Source organism: Myotis davidii, unplaced genomic scaffold, assembly GCF_000327345.1.
Source record: "Myotis davidii unplaced genomic scaffold, ASM32734v1 scaffold48, whole genome shotgun sequence".
In the NCBI taxonomy this organism is placed as follows: domain Eukaryota; kingdom Metazoa; phylum Chordata; class Mammalia; order Chiroptera; family Vespertilionidae; genus Myotis; species Myotis davidii.
This window is the reverse complement of record NW_006299393.1, coordinates 183,890-202,261: the sequence shown is the minus strand read 5'-3', so window position 1 is coordinate 202,261 and position 18,372 is coordinate 183,890. Positions and strand designations below refer to the sequence as shown.

General features: G+C 38.2%; 1 protein-coding gene across 1 annotated transcript in view; it reads right to left on the bottom strand.

Moving 5' to 3' along the window:
- CRYBG3 (crystallin beta-gamma domain containing 3) overlaps positions 1-1,639 on the bottom strand; it is a 144,695-nt gene extending 143,056 nt beyond the window's left edge. The window contains 1 exon segment of the mRNA XM_015571272.1: positions 1,604-1,639. Coding sequence (XP_015426758.1) covers positions 1,604-1,639 — 36 coding nt within the window.
- Between the last annotated feature and the right edge of the window lie 16,733 nt (positions 1,640-18,372).

The following is an 18,372-nucleotide window of genomic DNA, read 5'->3' as shown; positions in this document are numbered from 1 at the left end:
CGAGACTCCTCCCCTCCGCGGCCCGCGGAGGCCAGCCCGGGCTGTAGGGGTCACGGCTGGAGGCGCTGGCCTGAAACCCACCCAGGAACCTGCCACCGCGACGACGCAGGTCACCCGGCATCTGGCACAAAGGACTTTAGGCTTTGCGTTCAAGTTTGACTTTCTATTACTGATTTGTTTCCTACCCCCAGTCACTGCAAGAATTTTCTGACGTTTGAAAGGTTTATGAATTGAAGTTTGTGAGAGCACCTGGTGCATTCCAGTACCGGAGTGCCTCGGCGTGGTGGGAGTGCCTGTCTAGGTCTCCCAACAGCCCGTTTCCTATTGGGCTGGCCTACTTTACGCGGGGAGTAACTTTCCTAACCCAGACGTGCTTTAAATTTCCCACATTCCATGACCAAAACAAGTGTGATTCAAACTTGTGAGTGCTGAAATAATAAAGTAGTATGGATTTTTTTTAGTTTTTATGAAAAATTTTATAAGTACAAAAAAAGCCTGTACCTAATTAATGTATACAACCTGATGAGTCTTCGGGATCACAATCTATGCTATAAATCAATCTGTCCATCACCTCAAAAAGTTTCCTCCCACCTTATTTATTGTTATTTGTTATTATATTTTGTGATAAGAACACTTCGTATAAGCTAGGCCTTCTCAGCGTATCCCAATAGACAATGTGCTGTGCTGTACTGTGGAGTTCTAGGACTTGCATAACTGAAACTTGGTACCCTTTGACTAATACTCCCTGTTCCCGCTTCCCCTTGGCAACCACCATTTCAACTCTCTGCTTTTATGAATTTGACTATTTCAGATTCATCATATAAATGGTGTCATGTAGCATTTGTTGTTCTGACATTTCATGAATGCAGTAGTATACGTTTTCTTGGTTTTTAAAACCCTAGTCGCCAGTACAAGAAAACATTGTAGCCCATTCACCCAGGTGTTTTGTTTTGGTTTGGTTTAAAGCCAGAGTACCCCTGAAAGGTGTAGAAATCAGAGACGTGATATGGCATGCTTGTTCACTAAAAACCATATATAAATAAACTAGGGTCCCAATGCATGAATTTGTGCACCTTGAAAGGAACTGTGGGCCAAGAGACTGCGGTGGGCACAGGGGCAGGTCTCAGCCCATCCTCTGCGCCCCCGCCTGGCTCCTCCCACCATGGTCTCCGCCCCCTGTCTTCCAGCAGCCCCACTCCCACTGCCACCACTCGGCTGCCACCGCTCCACCGTCACCGCTCCCACACGCGGATGGTGCCAGCCCCACTCGCACCGCTGACAGTGTTGAGAAATTGGGGCCAGCGCCAGCAGCGGGTGTGAGTGGGGCTGGCGCCATCAGTGGGTGTGAGCGGTGGCTGCTGCCCCAAATGCCCCTCAGGAGCAGGGGGAGGTGGAGAAGCCCTCAGAGGCGATCAGGGCTGGCAGTCGCCGCTTGTACCTGCTGACTGCACTGAACAATCGGGACTGGCACTGGGCGCTAGCAGTGGGTGCGAGTCCTGGGCAGGACCGTGGTTCACAGGAGCAAAGAATTTCCAGTAACCACCAGAGGCTTGCCCTAATGACAGCCACCGGTGCCCTGCCTTGGTCTTGTGCCCCTGCTCACCTGCTCCAACTTCCAGCCTCGATTGACATCCGCCATGTTCCGCATGGGCCCCCTGGTGGTCAGTGCACATCATAGTGACTGGTTGTTCAGTTGTTCTGCCATTTGGTCTATTTGCATATTAGCCTTTTATTATATACTAGAGGTCTATTGCACGAAGAGAATTTTCTTCCAGCACCCGGGACCCGGGCCTTCGCTCCAGCTGGAGCCTTCAGTTTTTATGGCTCCGCCACTTCACCCCCACATATACAAATTAACTGCCATCTTTGCTGGGTTAATTTGCATACTCTCCTGATTGGCTGGTGAGTGTAGTGGAGGGATGGTTAATTTACATGTTTGTTTATTATTAGGTAAGACTAGAGGCCTGATGAACAAAATTTGTGCAAGAGTAGGCCTTCCTTCCCCCGGCTGCCGGCACTGGCTTCCCTCCGGCAACCAGGACCCAGGCTTCCCTTGCAGTCCGGCCTTTGTCCGGAAGATTGTCCAGAAGGTTGGGCTGTCCAGTCTAATTAGCATATTATGTTTTTATTATTATAGAGGATGAAATCAAAAGGAAATGTCCAAGGCAGTTTTGACTTGGGAAGGGGAAGACATGTATCTTAGGGTCATCCCACCGCTGGCACTGGAGTGCTGGAGGAGGAGAGGGTTGTTTATGAGCAGACTGACCGTCTGGAAGCTCCAGGTCACGTCAGCACCAGCTGGTGGCTATGGAGCCTCTCTGCCACCCACAGCTGCCTCCTAGAAGCACTTCAGCTTCTATTAACTCAGTGGTTCTCAACCTTGGCTGCACATTAGAATCACCTGAGAATCTTTTTAAAATCCTGATTTCTGGGCCTCATCCTCCGGAAATTCTGTTTCTTTGTTACTAATGTTGTGGCCCCATCCCATAACAAAGAAACAGAATTTCTGGAGGATGAGGTCCAGAAATCAGGATTTTAAGAAGATCCCCAGGTGATTCTAATGTGCAGCCAAGGTTGAGAACCACTGTACTAACTGCAGCCACGCCCAAGGCACTCCCCCTAATTTGTTCTGGCTCCATTTAACCCGCCCAAGTTAAACCCACCCACTTTCCCTCAGTTGGGTTTATCTCAGACTATCCCTCAAGATTGACTGTGTTCTCTTTTGCAAATCTTCCCTCCTTCCCTGAAAGTCTGGGAGAACAGGGAAAAGCTAGAATAATACATTAGAATAAGACAAGTGAAGTTCCCAATTCTAGGAGAGAGTCTCCATTGAAGGCCCACTCACTTACCAGGAAGCCTGGGAACCAAGGAAGAGTACGAAACGATCTGTTTCTTCCAGCTAGAAGGCCCAGGGAATAATTTATCTTCTCACAAAATGTTAAATGACTACCAGATGTCTCCCCCACTGTACTGTGACCAAAGCAGGCCCTATCCCTAAGGCCTATCCAGAGAGAGGATTATTCACGGTCTTTCTGGGGATAAAAGTGGGTGTGAGCCAGTAAGAGTAATTACCGAATTACAGTTCTAAATTATATTTCTCACCCTGACTGGTTTGGCTCAGTGGATAGAGCATCGGCCTGTGGACTGAAGGGTTCAAGGTTCGATTTCGGTCAAGGGCATGTACCTTGGTTGTGGGCACATCCCCAATGGGGGGTGTGCAAGAGGCAGCTGATCATTGTTTCTCTCTGATTGATGTTCCTAACTATCCCTCTCCCTTCCTCTCTACAAAATCAATAAAAAATGTATTTTTTTTAAAAAGAATTTTTCTAAAAAATAGGTCTCAAGGAAAATGCTTGTAATAGTCATATTTCTTCAATAGTCACTATTCTTGCTAAGTGAGAAGGCATCAGAATCTTGACATGTAAAGTCCTTCATATAGAAATGGTCAGCAGTGCTGGTGGTGAGAGTATGAATATGAAAATAATGCGAATGGTCATCCAGCTAGAATCCCTTCCAGTAATGGATAGTATGCAACCATATAAGATAATGTAAATGTTATTAGAGGTCCCTAAACTAAACAGTTGGGCCCAATATAGACCCATGATATTTTTTTTTCTGAAAAGGAACTAATTCATGAAAGAAATAATGACTACCTAATTTCCATTCTGTGGTAGAACAAAGTGCGTAAATGAATTGTAACACTCATGGTGCCAAGCCTGCATTAAGGGAAACTGTCTTACAGCCATAAAACAGTGACCCCTAAGTTTTTGTTTATTTACTTGTCTAGTGTTTATCAGTCCTTAGATGACGTACATCCTTATACTGTGAACTCAGAAAAAGCATTTCTGAACACTCAATTCTGAGACTGCATTAGGAAGTCTGTAGAGATGTTGTACAGTTGTGAGGACCTGAGAGATGCTAATTTAGCCCAGCTGTCTGCACGCCGATGTTCAGAGACATTTAGTGAGTCCCAACAGGAGAAGCACACTTACTGTGAAGTTGATGAAGCTGAAGTTCAAGGCCCCTCATTAGCACAGTCTTTTGCAATGTGAACTCGGGAATGTGATCACATGTAGGTGTGTTTTGTGAAATTCACAAAAGTAAATGTTTTAACTGCAGTTGACTAAGATCACAATCTCTACCTGGATTTTCCCTCCATCACACTGCTCTGAGGATCAGGTGGTATTGGAGTTAGTAGAGGCATTTTGGGGCCTGCTGGGGAATTTCAGTTGGGAAAACATTTAGTTTGGATTTGGCGGGAAATATTTATGTGGTGGTAAACTTCTCCAAAGTTACTACATAAATTCTAATTTATTCTTGTGCAATGCACCAAGCATTCCACCCAAGATGTAGGACCAAGAGTCCTGTTCAAGATATAAGCATATTGTAAGGCTCCTAACTCTGAAAATATGTGGGTAGTAGAGGTGAAATAAGACTTAAAATATACAATAACAAAAGGTGACTTGTGGAAAATTATTATAGGTGTCAAAAGACAAAACTGAAAGAGGAAGAACCACTTTTAATTGATATAATTTCATAATAATAACATGCTCAATAATGCAGCATACACTAGTTTTGTAACTGTAAGTGCACCAAACTTTTAAATAAAAATTGTGTAAAAATAGAATTTATCAGTATTCTTGTCTGTAGGCATAAACCTGTGGCAGTATCACAAACAGAGGGTGAGTATATAGTGTTACATGTTTACATAGCCCTTCTATCAATAATACATATGCTCAACAAGCTTCAGGAAAGACTGAATTCTTTCCATTATATGTTTAGGAAATGATATTAAAAATCATCATATGAAAACCTGTCAAAGTGTATATTACCAAAAATGCAGTGTGTCTCAATAAAATGTATATACACTTTAACACCTGATAGTTCAATTTTGAAAATGAAATGTATTTTGATAAACTTTCTTTTTATAATTAGTCAAAGTGTGTGTATAAGAAAAAGTATTATAGAGGTAGGCGGGAGAGTTAATGGAAAAAATATTGTTTTCTAGACTTTCTGATACGTGTGATATTAACCAAACTTTTAAAATTGGTAAGTTGCATGATTTATTTTTCAATTCACTTTATCATCTAATTTTTATTTTTAATTATATGTCATTTTTCTTTAAAAATGACCTCCCCAACTGTAAAAATCTTCAGATCCCACAAAACTTAGATCTGTCCCTGAGTGCCAACTATGTATCAGATACATGCTCATTTTTAGAGATACAATAATGAGTAAGACCAAAAGCTTTCTCTCAAGGAGCATGTTTGATGGAGAAAACATGTGCAAAGAGGGTCTGAAAGGGGAAGTCTTTCTAAGGGAATATATAGAATGGACCCCCACTTGGTCTAGAAGGCCCCAGGAAGGCTACTAGAGGAGGTAACTGTCAGTATGCTCTCTTTATCTGTGACCACTGTGACTTCCACAGAAAGCCTGCAATTCTATAGCTTATGGCAGGAAACCTGAACTCCCTCACACTGTAACTCCCAAAGCACAAACACTATACACCTCAAAAGTATGCGAATACCGAGAGGGCTGGTCCCGGAAGCATTTAAACAAGGATGCAAGTGGAGTTTAGAAATGCTAAGCTTTTTGCTCTGAGAAGCCCATCGGGGGGATAAACTTCTGTATCTATCGCAGAGCACAGTACTTACTATGTGGCAGGTGGCCCAGGAATATTGAGACAGCTGTCAACATCAAGGAAAGCACCAGCCCATGAAAAGCAAGCAGATGGACTGGGACACTTCACTAGCTGCCTCCTAGAATAATAGCTGTGCGAGGCCAACGAGGCAATGTCACGCTGCCCAGGGCAGCAAAAAGCTATTACTGGATCTAAGCGCTCAATTAGGAGATGGGGTGGGGCAGTATCCTCCCCTTTCCTTTGTTTGTGTAGCTGAAGTTTTTATTAAGAACCATCACAGCAAATAAGAAAGGTGGGGGGAGGGAGATGTTTGCATTTCTCATTTTGTTACATTCTGAATATCATGATTGTAAGGGGGAAATGCCTTAGTCTTGCTGCTTCAATGAGAGCAGATGGCAACATTTTTAAGTAATGGTTATTCAGACTTCTATGGGATGCATGAAATTTTATTGTGTTATTTGTCTGGTTTTTATTTCTAGAATATGTGGAGATTGAGATCTTTCAAACACACATCTTTTAATGCTAAAATGAAGATGTGTTAAATTGATCTAAATTATTCCTTCCTTCACTTGATATGATGATGATACTTACAAAAAAATGAGTTCTTTACGAAAATATGACATTAACATCAACAATTACATACTTCTCAAATAGTACAAATTTAACCAATACCAACCAACGTATTCTGAAATGTATAAAGAGAAGGATTTCTTTAGTAAATATAGATTATAAGATGTATTCCAAAATAGTTATTTACACCAATTCAATGTGTCTTTTGTTTGCGTCAAATGCTATCTAAAATATTAAGTCATGTAGCATATTAATTTTTATTAACGGAGCTTCATAAGCATGACATAGAGAATGACTCAGAATAATAAAGTATTACTATATGAGAAACTCAGTTTCTACATCCTGTTTTTCCAAAATATTTCACCTAAGTGCATAAGCTATATACAGTATTATGTATATCTGACATACAATTTTAAAAGGATATATTCTGTAAAGAACAATTATTTTATGAATTTCTGAAGTGCACTAGATCAGTGTTGATTATACATTTTATTTAGGTTTCATGAAACATAAAGCTTTAGAGTAAACAGATAATTGGCTTAGGAATTGACTTCCTTTTTTCTTATTTTGAAGTTTTAGAACATACATGTCCCGGAACCCTGAGTTTTCTTACTATGTACATGTTGTTCTCAGTTCATTTTGTTGCAAACTTTAAAAACAAGCATAGAAGCAGCTGTTCTTGTGAGCAAATGTTTTGATTAGACAGAGAAAGCAGCTGGAAATGATACTTGCTGACATGTAAGATGGACCACAGTTTTCACAGGGGGACTTCGCCTAATCTAAAATTGAGATTAGCATTATTTCCCTTACGTGAGTTTTCTTTGTATAGAAGGAAAAGTCTATTCACTTTGCTTATCACTTGGGGTGAAGTATTGAATATGGTGCTGAATATAAACTTGACATATTCATCTATAGAAATATTCAATATTTCATTATGAAACAATATCATTAACAAACTTTAAAAAATTTACTTAAAAATACTGCTAAATGTAGTAACAAAAAATCCACATGGAGCTTATAAAACCAAGTGTTACTGTATGTAGGATAAGTATAGAGTATGTAATTTTGATGTTTTTAAGAAATGTAGCAAAGTACATATCTCAATGATCCCACTTTGATTTTGAAGGCTTTAAAAAAATTCATCAAACTATAATTTAAATGGTTTTGCAAATAATAAACAAAAGCATTCTATAGAAACTGAACTCTTTCTTCACCCCTTCTTGTCAACATTCATTGGAAAAGAAAAAAATGTTACTTAATAAAAGAAATAAAACAGAAGACAAGAAGTTACAATAGGAATATTTTGACTCCAATATCAAAATAAAAACATTCTTATAATTGATTTCATATCAACCATTCAAAAGTTTCATTTACTTCTATGTTCTATCTTCTACTTATTTTTCTTTCTTTCAGTTCCACAAATAAGCACCTCTAGGCAGTCAGTTTCCATTATACTCATATATTATTTGGTTTACTTCTCATACAGGTAAATGTATTGACATACTACTTTGAATTATCAAGTCTAGAAGGCACTAAATAATTGTTTTTATGAACCTCACAATTGATATTAATTTTAAGTAAATAAAAAAATGATGATTCAACTTTCATCTGGTTAGACAGGAACTCCATTTCAAATGATCAGTCATGTATATCAGTTATCAAATGACATCATTAAGTGAAGTAGCTGACACAGTATAGAATTTGTCCCTACAACACTATCAACCACATGCAGCCTGAGGAGAACATAATTAACTTATTCATTTTGCATTCGGCCATTTTCACTCCAGTTCTTCCTAACATTTAAGGACATTATGTAGGTGTATTTGGTCTCTGTAGCTTAAATAAAACACAATCTAGCTTAGAAAAAAAAGTATCTTTAAAATCAAGTTTAACAAGTGGCTACTGGCAAAACTCTTCCTTAGGAGGTCAGGAAGGTAGTTAGAGAACTTAAAAATTTACATATGTACTGAAAAGTCTATTAATCAGTCTACAGTTCAGAAAAACAAAATGAAACAAAAAACCAAGATAATGGAAAATTCTGAATAACGATCTAGAAACTAAAGATCATTGACCTAAGTGTTTATTCCTCTAGTTGCAGTGGTTCTCAACCTGTGGGACGCAATCTCTGAAAATACATCCTGCATATCAGATATTTACATTACAATTTATAACAGTAGCAAAATTACTGTTATGAAGTAGCAACAAAAATAATTTTATGGTTGGGGGTCACCACAACATGAGGAACTGTATTAAAGTGTCTCGGCATTAGGAAGGTCGAGAACCACTGCGTGTTAGGTGCTCCAAATTTGATTAGGAAAGTTGGTGGAGGAATATATATATCTAGAAACAAAAAAACAAACAACAATCTGAGAGGTTACTTTCAGACGTTCACCCACTTAACATACATTTATCAACTACTTCCATGCCCTGTATTTGGTGATTGGAATACATACTGTGGGTTCATTGACAGATTTCACAAATCACAGTTCCAGAGCATGGGTCACAAAATTCCACAACCACAACCAGTTAAAACACCTATTGAAACAGATTTATATTAGGAATCTCGCAGTAGCCAAAAGCAACATCAAGGCCCCGTTTGAGTGCACACAATAGGGGCCAACAATAGTTTGTTTCTGTCTGAACTGGGGAGGAAATATTGCAGTAAATGGGTGCTATTATATTTTGAATCATCAAGTATTATGTGTAACAAAGATATTCAATGGCTTTGGTATGTTAATATTAAACTGCTTTTAAGTGAACTCTTTGCTACATTCTTTAAAATAATTGCACAAGTAAAAAGTGGATGACAATGATAATGTATGACAAATATGCAGGCAGAGAAACTGCTGCTCTGATCCTGAAGCAATCTACATAACATGTTTACAGCTGCCAATGCTGGCTGAGACAGGTTAAACCAGTAAGTCAGGCTAGAGAAGTCTTACTACTAACCAAATATCTAAGTTAGGACCAAAATCAAGTGTATACAAGAATCCAGCAGTTTGACAGCTGTTTGACATTCTTATGCAAATTGCCTTTCTCACAGTATTCACTCTAAAGCTTGTCAGGTTGATAGCAGTATTGTAAAATCCAAAATGCAGCTGGTCCATCCTTATGATTAGTTGTTAAGGTGTTGCCCCTCATCCCCTAAAAATTGGCAGCAGTACTGTATTGTCTAATATTATATCTACAAAGATCAAGAATTCTGTAATTAAAATCAAATCATAAGTGCACAGTCACATTTCCCATGCTGGTTGAAATTATCAACATATTTAGGCAGTTGACTTTTATACAAGTGAGACAATTTCAGACTTTCTTTTAAAAATATAGTATATTTCTTTATTGGTATCAGAGAGGAAGAGAGAAGGAGAGAGAGATAAAAACACTAATGATGAGAGAGAGTCATTGATCAGCCGCCTCCTGCATGCCCCCTACTGGAGATCGAGCCTCCAACCCCAGGCACATGCCCTTGGCCGGAATCCAACCTGGGACCCTTCAGTCCTTAGGCTGATACTCTCCAGTGGTCGGCAAACTCATTAGTCAACAGAGCCAAATATCAATAGTACAGCAATTGAAATTTCTTTTGAGAGCCACTTTTTTTTAACTTAAACTATATAGGTAGGTACATTGTTATTAACTTCATTAAGAGTACTCCTCAGGCTTAGGAAGAACCACACTCAAGGGGCCAAAGAGCCGCATGTGTCTCGCGAGCCGCAGTTTGCCGACCACGGCGCTGAGCCAAACCGGTTAGGGCTCAGACTTTCTTTTTGAAAAAAAATTGTGCATTTACTGTATTCTATTCTGGTTCTTATGTATCATGGCATTTGCTCTAGATTACTATTTCATATAAAATTATTTTTATCTAAAGATAATTTTTATTTTGAAATTATTTCACTTATTGAAAAATTACAATAGTACAAAGAAACTCTTTTATTCCCTGAGTCATCTGAAAGAATGTTGTCAAAATCATGTTCCATTACCCCTAATACTTTGATGTGTAACTCTGACAAACATGAGCAATCTCCTAAAATCCTAAATGACCACAATACAACCCTCAAAATAAGAAATTAATGTTGCTATACCCTACCATGTTATCCTCAGACCCCATTTTGGTTTTGCCAACTGCTTCCTTAATGTCCATCAGAGCAGAATCACATGTCCCATTGAGCTGTCGTGCCTCTTTAGTCTCCATTCGGGACAAGTTTCTCAGTCTTTTCTTGACTTTCATGACGGTTACACTTTTGAATATTTCAGGCCATAGTTTTGGGGGGTTGAAGCAGAGACATCCCTCCATTTGTAGATGTCTGGTGTTTTCTTGTGGTTAGATTCAGGCTATGCATTCTTGGCAAAACAATTACAGTTAATGTTTTGATATTCTCGTGGCTGATGGTACATGATTTCAATTTGTCCCATAATGGGTGATATTTACTTGGGTTACTTAATGAATTTAAATTTATGTTTTTGGCTTTTTAAAACATACCTCTTTACATTTTTAAAACAGTCGTTCTAAGGATGCCCATATACATCCTTAATTTAGTCTCCTAGAAATAATACTGTATCAGTTCATGTAAAACGTAGACATTTTATAACTGTTTAGGTCCTTTATGATTCCATTGTCAGTTATATTGCAGAGACATAGTGTCATTTATGTTACACATGTAGATTATAAAACCCATGAGAATATGCTATACTTTTTGCTTTAAATATTCACTTGTACTTTAAAGACATTAAAGAAAAAAATGTCTTTTATATTTACCATTTCACTGATTTTTATTACTTCCTAAGAATTAGTTTTCCTCTGATATCATTTCCCCTCAGCCTGAGGAATATTTTTTATTATTATATTTAATCTTTATTTTTTAAAGTATTATATAGGTCCTCCTTCCCCCCCATTAACCTCTTCCAGCCCACTCCTGTCCCTCCCCCACTCCTCCTCAGGCCCTCAACATCCCATTGTCTGTGTCCACAGGTTATGCATATACGCATACAAGGTCACTGGTTGATCTCTTCCCATCCATGCTCCCTTGCCTTCCCTCTGAGGTTCAACAGTGTGTTCATGCTTCTAGAATATTTCTTTTTTTAAAAAAAGAATATACTTTATTCATTTTTCACAGAGAGGAAGGGATAGAGAGTTAGAAACATTGATCAGCTCCTCCTGCACACCTCCTACTGGGGATGTGCCCGCAACCAAGGTACGTGCCCTTGGCTGGAATCGAACCTGGGACCTTTCAGTCCGCAGGCCTACGCTCAATCCACTGAGCCAAACTGGTTAGGGCTAGAATATTTCTTATAGTAGTGCAAATCTGCCAGTGAGTCTTTTTCTTAGTTTTTATCTTTTTTAAAAATAAAAGGCTGGTTTATGATATAAGAGTGCCTTCTATTTCTTGTAGGGAGAATTACCTAATAACTAAATCAGGATTAGAGGACAAGAGAATGTGTGAATAAAAGCAAGGCCCACCCAAGGCCTAGAATTCCTTTTCAAAGCTATGGTAGTTTTTCATTTTGGTTTTTTTCAAAGAACCAGCTTTTGGTTTCATTAATTTTCTTTATTGTGTTTTCAATTTCATTGGTTTCTGCTAAAATCTTTATGGCTTCTCTCCATTTGCTTGCTTTAGATTTAATTTGCTTCTCTTTTTCTATTTTCTTAACATAAAATACACATTATTTTGAAAAAAATTTTAAGCTTCTTATTTAATGTATATATTTCTCTTTGAGTGTTCTTAGCTGTATCCCACAAATTTTGATTTGATGCATTTTCATTTAGTTATAAATATTTTCTAATTTCCCTGGAATCATTGTCTATGATCTATAAATTATTTAGAAGTGTTTTGTTTAATTCTAAGTGTTTGGAGATTTTTAAATGTTAGTGATTTTTAGTCTAATTCCTTCATTATCAGAAAATATACTTTGTATGATTTCAAATCTTTTAAATCTATTAAGGTTTGTTTTCTGGTCTCTCTTGGTGAATATTCCACATACACTTGAAAAAAAGTACTATTCAGTTGCTGTTGGGTTAAGCGTTATATATTGTCATTTAGACTAGCAGGTTGATGATATTTTCAGTTATTTTATTCCTTGACAATCATCTGTCTACTGGGAGAGTAGTATTAAAGTATCCAGTTATAATCATGGATCTATTTCTTTCAGTCCTGTCAATTTTTCTTCATGTATTTTGAAGATGTTTTTAGGTAAAGGCACATTTAAAATTGTGTCTTCTTAGTGGTTTCACCCTTTTATCATTATGTAATGCCCATCTTTATTCTTAGTACACCTCTTTGCTCTAGTTGGTCTGATATTAATAGAGCCACTCCAGCTTTCTTTGATTAGTGTTTGCATAGTAAATCTTTTCCCACCTTTTTCCTTACCTATATCATTATATTTGAAGTGAGTTATTGTGGAGAGTATATAGTTTGGTAATGCTTTTATTTATTTAATTTGTTTGTTTTAATTGGTGTGTTTAGACAATTTACATTTAATATATTATTGATATGCTTAAATTTAGGTTTACCATTTTATTATATGTTTCCTAGTTTTTCCCTTCTTTTTTTTTTTTTTTGTTACTCTGCTTCCCCTTTTGTGCCTTCTTTTGGATCATTTGAATGTATTGAAGTATTCCCTTTTAACTTTAGTTTTTACTATAGTTCTTTGTAGTTTTCTTTAGTTTGGCTTCTTTAGATATTATAATAAACATACTTTCCCAGTCTACTTAGAAATTATAGTTCCCATTCAAGAGTATGATAGAACCATATCTGATCCTTTATTATTTCCCTTTATTTTGTAGGTGTCATATATTACACCTACATACATTGAAACTCCCATAACACAATGTTTTCAACTGTCAAACAAATCTTAAAGAACACAAGATGTTCTTTGTTTCCTTCTGGTATCATTTTCCGTCTATTTGAAGAACTTTGTTTAGCTATTCTTTTAGAGCAGTTTTGATGCAATAAGTGTTCTTGCTTTTCCTACTCTGACAGTGTCTTTATCTCACCTGCATTATTGAAGGATATTTTGCTGAATATATTATTCTGGGTTGACAGTTTTTTTTAAGTACTTTAAAAATGGTGTGCCACTTCCTTATAAACGTAATGAAAAATCTAATGAGAAATCAGCAGTCATTTGAATGGCTGTTTCCCTATATGTAATGTGTCATTTTCTCTGGCTGCTTTCAATCTGAGCTTCTGAAATCTGTAGGCTTTGCCCTTCACTAAATTTGGTAAGTTTTCAGCTATTAGTACTTCAAATATTCTTAATACTCTGTACTCTTTTCTATGCTTTTTGGACACCAATAACAAGAACCCAAACTTTTTTATATTGCCCCACAGGCCCCTGTTCATTCTGTGATTGAACCCATGCAATGAGTTTTTATTCATTATTGTACTTTTGTTTTAAAATTTTCACTTATTTCTTTATTATATCTTCTAGTTCTATTCTGAAACTACCTCCCCATTTATTTTAAGTATGTTCACCTTTACTTTGAGCACTTTTATAATAGTTGTTCTAAAGTCTTTGTTAGCTAATGCCAATATTGGTGTCATGTTGGCATTGATCTCAGCTGCCTTTTCATTTCCTGTGGGTTTTTCCTTTTTTGTGGGCGTATATTTAGTAATTTTGGGCTGTATACTGAGCATTTGAGTTTTAATTTGTGGGAGCCCGTGTCTTATTTAAATTCTATGGAGATTGTTGAGAATTTTGTTTTAGCAGTCATTCAACCTGGATTCAGGCCAAAAGTTCTAACCAGCCTTGGAGTTGTAGTTTCAATGTAATCTGTTTTAAAAAGACCTTTTCAGTTTTATTCAGATCTAGCCCATGTGTGTACCAACCAGTGGCCAGTTTTGGATTTGGGTCATATTCTAAACTAATTCATTCTCAAAGTCTGTAGGCTATTTAGACTCAGACCCACACTGAGGGTAAGGCTAAGAATCCATAAACAACTTCATGGGCTTGCTTTGCTGATCTCTTCCCTCCTTCAATCTTTCCAGTTCTCTGGGTTCCCCTTTTTTGAAACTCCATCTAAAAATCTGGAGCTTAACGTACCCCACTCTGCCACACACTTCTGGTGAATGTGTGCTATCTGGGCCAAGCAATGGGAAGACAGAGAGAACACAAGTAATGAGGACTTAACACATCCCCTTGGGACCACAGCTCCTCTGATTATAGAGTATGGTTCCCCTTCCTCAGAATTTGAGCTGTCCATGGGTTCCCCACTGCTGCTGCTGTTGCTGCTGTTGACACCTGCAGATTGTTTGGGGGCTGGTGCACAACAAAACGTAGAAAAGAAAAATGGAGTATTTCCTGACCTTTTGCTGATCATCAGGAGACCCCTTGCTCGCTCTGAGCTGGAAGTAGAGAATTTCTCCTGGAGCTCTGTCTGCACAGACGACCAATTGTGGGTTTTAAGCAGCCTTAAGCCCAGCTAGAGGGCATACCAAAGGACAAAAATGGTCAAACTCACTGGTGACCTGGTGGCATGTTAAATTCCTGGGCTTCTTCAATGTGCCTGCTACTTTTTACCTCTCACATCCCTCAAGTAGCTGGTCCATGCATTCAAATAGCTGGTCTTCATAGGGTTTGTAGATGCATTCAGTGGGGGAGATAGGGTGGAGTGTGCTGACACCACGTGACCCAGAACCATAACTTCTAAGGTGGCTTTTGATCACCTGGGTGATGTTGATGTGCTTCAACATTCCAGGACACCAGGGTGCAGGTAGTAGGGAAGGCTGTGCGTGTCTGCGGTTAGCAATCTGTGCAGAATCTTTGTATCTTCTTCTTAGTTTTGCTGTGAACATAAAACTGTGCTAAATATAAAATCTATTTTAAGAGAGAAAAAAGAAGCTCTAGGGAATGCTTCTCAAACTTAAGCGTATGTATTTATCATTAGTGACCCTGATCAAAGTTTGAGAACTAGTGTTGGGACATTACCTGGGTTCCTCAGAAAGCACTGCTAAGGCAGAAGGGTTCTGTGCTATTAGTGTAGCAGAGAGTAAGGTTATGGAAAAGAAGAATGATGCATGCAGGTCAGGAGAGAGGTAATATGTTATGGAGCTGGTTGCTGCTAAGTATGACTAATGGTTAGATTCAGAGGAACCACCCCAGAAGCTGTATATAGTGGGTCTCAAGACCGTCCATGATTGATGGGAAACATAGAAAGCAGGAAGAATTTATTCACTGGCTCCTGTCTCCCACTGGTCAGTGGTTCCCCTGATGGGCTTATGTATGAATGATACTTGCGGGGATAAGGGAGCAAAAATAGGAAAGCTCTAAAACAGGAAATGAGAGATATGAGGCACAATCAAGTTACACCTACATGTAACTATCTGGTGCCCACAAGGAGTGGCAGCTGAAAGAGATGCTGAGCCTGTGACATTCTGAAATGGCCCATAAAACATGTCTAAAGCAATACTTGGAAGAGCTAAGAAATCTCGTAGATTAGAAGCTAGGTTTGAGGCATGGAATGACAAAGTATTGTAGTCATATTGTTCACCAGAGGTTTTTTCTGGGCAAGGCTAGGTGCTGGCTGCCTGTATTACCAATGAAATTCCTTCGTCCTGGAAAATTAAGCCATTGAGATGTTTCTAGGTGATTTTAACTGAACCATATAAAAGTGCTATCATCAGCCACTTTGGGCCTACAAAAATGGCAATGACACGTGGTTCAATTTAACAGAATAAGTTAAGACTTTTCACAGGAAACCCTAGGAACTAATAATAGACTTGTTTAGAAAACACTTCAGATAGAAATCAGCAGGACAGGATCTTAGATGGTGAGTGAATATTTAAGACAAGAGTAGCTAAGGTCACTAGTCAAGAAAGGAAGGTGAAATGCATCAGCTTCCTCAATAAAGAATTATAATAAATATTGAAATATTCAAAAGAGTTGTTGCCCTTGCAAACCAAGCTCATGCACACCTCTTTTAAAATAAACAGTCAAAGCCTAGAAAAATTTTGAGAAAAAGACATTTTTCTAAAAATAATCTAGTCTGAGAAGAGCTTCACATGATCATGCAGAGCCATGTCAATCCCTAATGTGTTCACTCTCTGCTTCCAGGCTGTGCCCTAGGATTACTAGGATAAGCACATGTACTAGTAGAGAGAGATCTACTTTTCGGTGGCTACGCAGAGTTGAAAGCCATCTTAAATATGACTTTTCTGAAAGTGAGCTTAGATCAGACAGAGTTTTATCCAAGGCACCACTGCCCTAACCCCTCCCACTCGATACTATTCTCTGTAAGTAAAAGAAGATAAAGATTTAGGCTCCTTCTTTGTAATTAAAGAGTTTACACTGGTAGTTACACAATTAAATTATTATTTTCTGATTGCAGCTGATTAGTGGACTATCTTAGTAGATGAATATATACTGATATTAATTTAGGCCTTTTGAAGAACAATTTGAAGTAGGACTAAAGAAAAAAAATAAAAAAATAAGTTAACTGAATAATTTCAAGGTTTTCTCTGAGTAAGATACCCTTAGTATTATGGGTTTTCATTTTGTTATGAAGTGACCTTAGGATGTAGATACTCTTTCTCAGTGCTTCTGAGAGGTGGAATACATAAATACATACTTAAATGAATCTAATGAAACTAAGGATATAATTAAGTTAAAGACAGAGTACTATATAACCTTTAAAGCTAAATAATGTCTTCTCTGTGGTGCTAGTAATTCTGATGCTATATTAAAAGGAACTATAATTGCAAGCTTCTTAAACACAGTTGCTGCCTGAATGCTATTCCACTGTAGGACAAGCCCTATTCATAGAAAGACTAAGAAGCTGTCTACTTAGCACGGAGTTGGAGCCCCAGGCTTGTCCTGATCTCTTTTTACAAAGAACTATTCCTTAAATTTCTTCCCATTTCCCACAAAGACAAGATCTGAGACGAATACTGAATATTTTACTTGCTATATCCAGAGATCTAAATAGCAGAAAAATACTGCCTCTTGCCTCTAAAGCTAACACCTTGTGTATGTGTGTGTGAATATGTGTGTGTGTGTGTGTGTGTGTGTTTTGTTAATCCTCACCCAAGGATATTTTTCCATTGATTTTTAGGGATAGTGGAAGAGAGAGGGAAAGACAGAGAGAAACATTGATGTGAGAGAAACACATCGATTGGTTGCCTCCTGCACGAGCCCGACTAGGGCCTGGGCCAGGGAGGAGGCTGCAACCAGGGTACATGACTGGGATTGAACCTGGGACCCTTTGGTCTGCAGGCCAACGCTCTAACCACTGAGTAAACTGGTTAGGGCACCAACAACCCGTTTTAATCATTAGCATTTAAAAACTAGTCCTGTGATAGATCTTTCATATTAAAATATTAGAAAAGACAACTTTTTAAAAAATCCTCTCCCAAGGATATGTTTTTATTGATTTTTTTGAGGGAAAGGTATTTATTTTTTTGAGAGAAAGAGAAAGAGCAGAAGAGAGCGAGAAAGAGAGAGAGAGAGAGAGAGAAACACTAGAAACACTAACCAGTTGCTTCCTGTATGCACCCCAACTGGGCATCATACTTATAACCTAGGTATGGCCCTGGCCAGAAATTGAACTTATAACCTTTTGGTGTATGGGACAACACTCCAACCAACTGAGCCACCTGGCCAGGGCAGAAAAAACAACTTCTAACATTCACAAAATATATGCTGATATAAGGATCTTGGAAATATTTGTTACTTGTTCTTTTTTTTTAAAATTCAATCTTTATTGTTCAGATTATTACAGTTGTTCCTCTTTTTCCCCCCTATAGCTCCCCTCTACCTGGTTCCCACCCTACCCTCTTCCCTTACCCCGCTACCCACTGTTCTCATCCATAGGTGTACAATTTTTGTCCAGTCTCTTCCCACACTCCCCACATCCCTCCCCCGACCATGCCACGAGAATAGTCAGTCCACTCCCTTTCTATGCCTCTGATTCTATTATATTCACTGGTTTATTCTCTTCATCAGATTATTTATTTACTTGATTTTTAGATTCACTTGTTGATAGATGTATATTTGTTGTTCATAATTTGTATCTTTACCTTTTTCTTCCTCTTCCTCTTTTTAAAGGATACCTTTCAGCATTTCATTTAATACTGGTTTGGTGGTGATGAACTCCTTTAGTTTTTCCTTATCTGTGAAGCTCTTTATCTGACCTTCAATTCTGAATGATAGCTTTGCTGGGTAAAATAATCTAG